Raw genomic sequence first — 5,870 nt, 5'->3', positions numbered from 1 at the left:
GAGACGGGGTTTCACCATGTTGACCAGGATGGTCTCAATCTCTTGACCTCGTGATCCACCTGCCTCGGCCTCCCAAAGTGCTGGGATTACAGGCTTGAGCCACCGCGCCCGGCCCCAAGTTGATTTTCAAAGTAGATATATCTATTCTCAACCTCACTAATGTGTACCCTTTTTTTTGAGACAGAGTCTCACTCTGATGCCCAGGCTGGAGTTCAGTGGAGAGATCTCGGCTCACTGCAACCTCTGCCTCCTGAGTTCAAGTGATTCTCTTGTCTCAGCCTTCTGAGTTGCTGGGACTACAGGCACTCGCCACCATGCCTAGCTAATTTTTGTATTTTTAGGAGAGACGAGTTTCGCCATGTCGGCCAGGCTGGTCTTGAAACTCCTGACCTCAAGTTCTCTCTGCCCACCAGAGCCTCCCAAAGTGCTGGGATTACAGGTGTGAGCAACTGTGCCTGGCTAATGTTGAACATTTCATATTAGAGACATTAAAATTTAGTTATACTGGGGTAAAGAGCCTTTCATTATCTTAATTTGCATTTCTCATAGTCAATAAGGCTGAGCACCGTTTGTTTTTCTTTTTTTTTTCTGAGATGAAGTCTTGCTCTGTCACTCAGGATGGAGTGCAGTGGCAGGTTCTGGGCACACTGCAACCTCCTCTGCCTCCCAGATTCAAACAATTCTTCTGCCTCAGCCTACCAAGTAGCTGGGATTACAGGCACGTACCACTATACCTGGCTAATTTTTGTATTTTCAGTAGAGATGGGGTTTAGCCGTGTTGGCTAGGCTGGTCTTGAATTCCTGACCTCAAGTGACCTGCCTGCCTAGGCCTCCCAAAGTGCTGGGGTTACAGGCCTGAGCCACTGCACCTGGCTCTTTTTCTTTTTATGATGATGATGATGATTACCTTTTTTTGAGATTGCGTCTCACCCTTCTCCTAGCCTTGAGCATAGTAACTCAGCTCACCGCAACCTCCACCTCTGGTGCTCAAGAGAGTCTCCCATTCCCGCCTCCCGAGTAGCTGGGACAACACAACCGGCGCCACCACACTTCGCTAATTTTTTGTATTTTTAGTACGGGCAGGGTTTTGCCATGTTTCCCAGGCTGGTCTTGAACTCCTGCACTGAAGCAATTTGCCTGCCTCAACCTACCAAAGTGCTGTTATCACAAGTGTGAGCCTTTTGATGATTTTTTTTTCTTTTTTTTTTTTTTGAGAGGGAATCTCGCTCTGTAGCCTAGGCTGGAGTGCGGTGGTGTGATCTCTCCTCACTGCAACCCCTGCCTCTCAGGTTCAAGTGATTCTCTTCCCTTAGCCCCCAAATAGTGTGTGCTATGGTTTTTTGTATTTTTAGTAGAGAATGGGTTTTACTATGTTGGCCAGTCTGGTCTTCAGCTCCTGACCTCAGGTTATCCATCTGCCTTGGCTTTCCAAAGTGCTGGGATTACGGGCCTGAGTCACTCGCCCGGACTTTTATGATTATTGACCCATTGGTAGGCACCGTTTTGTGTATTTATTGTCCACTTGCATTTTGTTGCCCTGATTGTATTTTAGACATTTTTCCTAATGTGAAGTTGTTTGGGGGGGGGAGAGAGAGAGAGAGAGAGAGAGAGTGAGTTGAGTGTGTGTGTGTGTGTGTGTGTGTGTGTGTGTGCATGTTGCATGAGAGGGCGTGGTATGAGTTATTATGTGTACTCCATATAGAATTTCTACATTTTGCTTCAGATACCTTTTCTAAATTTGTTTTGTGTTTTCATTTCCTTTTTACTTTATAAGGAATGACGTTTACTTAAATAAATAGAACCATCCTTAGATATTTTGTGAAACGTGTTTTTTTAGAAGTTTTATGTAGTACAAACTTTTTTTTTTTTTTAAATTTCTACCTACTTTGGTAGAAATATGTAGTACAAACTTAGTAATCTTGGAACTTCTTGAATCTTTAACAGCAATCTTAATAAAAGTATCTCTTTATCTTTCTAGTATGTTGTTATACTTGTTAGAATGTATTATTTATATGCTAATACTTTTTGAGGTCTGTTTTATGCTAGAGATATTTTTGATAAATTCCTGTTGGATCTTTTTCAGTTTGTATCCATCTGAAAAATGCCTGGGACTATTAATTAGTTACGAAGTGTGGAAGAAGGTGGCTACTATGTTTTTATAAAGATAATCATCTTATTTTATTTGCAAATTGGAGTACATAAAAATATTTTTATTTTTACAAGGTTGGAGGCGAGATAGAGAAAAAAGAGATGATCAAGATGAAGTTTCCAGTGTGAGAAGCGAGGGTGGTAATATCCGAGGTTCCTTTAGAGGCCGAGGAAGAGGCCGAGGACGGGGAAGAGGACGAGGCAGAGGAAATCCTCGATGTATGACATAATATTTGTTTTGTTAAATTAGATAAACTTTGAAAAAAACAGAGCAGCTATCCTGTATTATGTTTTAACTAATTTTTTTGTCTGATAATAGATAGTTTTATATTTGTTAACCTTTGAAGTTGTTCACTTTAGCCATAGTAATAGCCTTTTTTTCTAATGTGTGATTACCTTTCTTTTTCTTTATTCACATCAAGTGAACTTTGATTATTCATATGGTTATCAAGAACATGGTGAAAGGACTGATCAACCATTTCAAACAGAACTTAATACCAGTATGATGTATTACTATGATGATGGTACAGGTGTACAGGTGTATCCTGTGGAAGAAGCATTGCTTAAAGAGTATATTAAGCGTCAAATGTAAGTGGATGTTTGATTTAAGCAGATGGGATAGCAAAATCTGTTGCAATATCATATTTAAATGTCATTGATAATGAATATATTATAACTTTTTTTTTTTTTTTTTTTTGAGACAAATTCTCACTCTGTCGCCCAGGCTGGAGTGTAGTGGTATGATCTTGGCTCAATGCAACCTCTGCCTCTCGGGTTCAAGTGATTATCCTGTCTCAGCCTCCCGGGTAGCTGGGATTACAGGCACATGCCACTACACCTGGCTAATTTTTATATTTTTAGTGGAGATAGTGTTTTGCCATCTTGGCCAGGCTGGTCTTGAACTCCTGGCCTCAGTTGATCAGCCCACCTCAGCCTCCCAAAGTGCTGGGATTATAGACATGAGCCACTGTGCCCAGCCTGTTGTAATATTTTTAAAGCTACATATTATTAAAGGTTGGAAAATGTTAAAATTATTTTGATTATATATTTTTAGAATATATGATTAAAATAAGTATTTCTTAAATTTCATATTTAGTTTATGATGTTTATATAAGTATCTTGGTTTCTCTACTATTTAGATATTTTTCTCCTCAAATGAGATTAGGTAAAATACTATTGCATAATATGAATAAATATACGGCTGTACTCTTATATGCTTGAAATTGAACAAGTAAAATTTGGCTCATTATTTGCAAATAGGTGTTTATATTAGACTTTGCAAATGAACATAAAGACAAAAATGGTGGTAGGTATCTTTTGACTTTCTTCTTAGCAAATGACTTCTGAATTCTAAGTTTGTTTTTTATCTTCTACGTTCTTCTTTGTGACACACATTAAAGAGGGAGTATCTTATCTTTTAGTTCAGACTTCATACTCTAGTTCTCATAATAGTTGCTTTCTGGGTACTGAATGTGAAGTCAGGAGAATATTAGTTCTATTTTCTGAAAGAAAAAACAAACCATATGCGTATTAGTATTATACAGGATATTTTGCTTATTTATATAGTATGTTTTTATAGAGGCAAAAAACCAAATGTTGCCAAGCAATATGCACAACCAATTTGTTAAAACTTGAAATTTTTCTATCCTTACATGGTGAAGGAAAAGGGCTATTTTTGAAGGGGCATAAGCATTTAAAAATCATTTATTTAGCTGAAATATAGATTTTAAAAAAATCATCTATTATTCCAAAATAAAGTAGACCCTACTCTGTTACTAGAAAATTTCTTCATCATCATCAACCAGGCACCTTCCTGGAATGCCTTCATGGTGGATCCAGTTTGCTTACAGTGTGGAGCAACTTGTTTATTTTGTTCTTGCTTCTTTTGTTACAGTTGATGCAAACACTGAAGAAAAGGGCCTTTTTATGGGCAGAAAGTGCTTGACATGTGGCTGTCAACTTCATACCACTATTACTGTCTTTTTTGTAACTTTTGCTGCCAAGCCCCTTCTGAGACCAAGCCCCTTCTGAGACCTGACAGTGGACATGCAACTCCAATGTCAGGATAATCGGCCTCCAGTGTGCTCATACAAGTGAGGGAGGAGCAGAGCTACTTCATTGTTGACAAAATTTCTGATCATGCAGTGTAGAATCCAGAGCCTCTAAGGTAGGACTTCATGATGTCCCTAGGACACTGATCAAAATGTCAGATAAGGCATTGGTCATGCCTCCTTTTTTTTGCTGTTCTAGCAGTAGGGTTTTTGGTATATCTTAGTAGGGCACCAGATTTAGTGTGGCTTGTTACTATTACCATTCTTTGATTAGTGGAGATCTAGCTTTGAAGGAGTTGTGCTTTTCACCTTGTATTATTTGGTTTCTAATATATAGATAGGCTGATTGATTAAGGTTTTGATTTTCTTTTTGAGAAGTCACTAAAATGTTTTTCTGACACCTATGGAAAAATGATGCAAAATGTATTCTAAAGTACGAGGCTTAAATGTTTTCAAAATGATTGAGGGTTTTTTATTTTTATTGATTGATTGATTGATTGATTGAGACAGAGTCTCGCTCTGTTGCCAGGCACCAGGCTGGAGTGCAGTGGTGCGATCTTGGCTCACTGCAACCTCTGCCTCCCGGGTTCAGGCAATTATCCTGCTTCAGCCTCCCGAGTAGCTGGGACTACAGACGTGCACCACCATGCCCAGCTAATTTTTATATTTTAGTAGAGACGGGGTTTCACTATGTTGGCCAGGATGGTCTCGATCTATTGACCTCGTGATCCGCCCGCCTCGGCCTCCCAAAGTGCTGGGGTTACAGGCGTGAGCCACTGTGCCTGGTGATTGAGGGTTTAAAAAAAAAAAAAAATTTTTTTTTTTTTCCTCTTGAGGTGGAGTTTTGCTCTTGTTATTCAGGCTGGAGTGCAATGGTACAATCTCGGCTCACTGTAACTTCCACCTTTCAGGTTCAAGAGATCCTCCTGCCTCAGCTTCCCCAGTAGCTGGGATTGCAGGCATCTGCCACCACGCCCAGCTAATTGTTGTGTTTTTAGTAGAGACAGCATTTTATACCATGTTGGTTAGGCTGTTCTTGAACTCCTGACCTCAGGTAGTCCACCTGCCTCAGCCTCCCAAAGTTCTGGGATTACAGGCGAGAGCCACCACGACCGGCCAGGACAGTTTATTATTGATTCAGGCAAGTTCACATCTCACAGCTAAGAACAGTTGTAACTTGTAACTAAATCAAATGTCTTAATGTCCGAAAGTTTAGAATGTTTTTCTTTTTTTTGAGATAGAGTTTTGCTCATGGCCCACGCTGGAGTGCAATGGTACAATCTTGGCTTACTACAACCTCCACCTCCCAGGTCCAAGTGATTCTCCTGCCTCAGCCTCCCTAGTAGCTGGGATTGCAGGCATGTACCACCACACCCAGCTGATTTTGTATTTTTGGTAGAGACAGGGTTTTGCCATGTTGGTCAGACTGGTCTCGAATTCCTGATACCAGGTGATCCACCCCCTCATAGCCTCCAGAAGTACTGGGATTACAGGTGTGAGCCACTGTGCCCAGCCTGAAATTTTAGAATTTTAATACATATATTATGTATTTACCACATGCCAGACACTATGAATAAGGCTTTTGAGGTGTAACAGCAATCAGAATATTCATTTCTTTTCTTTTTTTTTTTTTTTTTTTTTTTTTTTTTTTTTTTTTTTTTTTTTTTTTTT

The 5,870-nt window shown here is 39.7% G+C and overlaps 1 protein-coding gene across 7 annotated transcripts in view; it reads left to right on the top strand.

The window, feature by feature from the left end:
- Nucleotides 1-5,870, top strand: part of LARP1B (La ribonucleoprotein 1B) — a 182,403-nt gene that overhangs the window by 27,499 nt on the left and 149,034 nt on the right. For all 7 annotated transcript variants that reach the window (XM_037741735.1, XM_017537657.2, XM_017537656.2 and 4 more), the window contains exons 6-7: nt 2,224-2,367; nt 2,571-2,736. In XM_037741735.1, the coding sequence (XP_037597663.1) occupies nt 2,224-2,367; nt 2,571-2,736 (310 nt within the window). The remainder of the gene's footprint in view (nt 1-2,223; nt 2,368-2,570; nt 2,737-5,870) is intronic.

This window comes from Cebus imitator, unplaced genomic scaffold (genome assembly GCF_001604975.1).
Source record: "Cebus imitator isolate Cc_AM_T3 unplaced genomic scaffold, Cebus_imitator-1.0 Scaffold105, whole genome shotgun sequence".
NCBI lineage: Eukaryota > Metazoa > Chordata > Mammalia > Primates > Cebidae > Cebus > Cebus imitator.
Note: the sequence above shows the minus strand (reverse complement) of the source record. Positions and strands in the feature narration are given on the sequence as shown.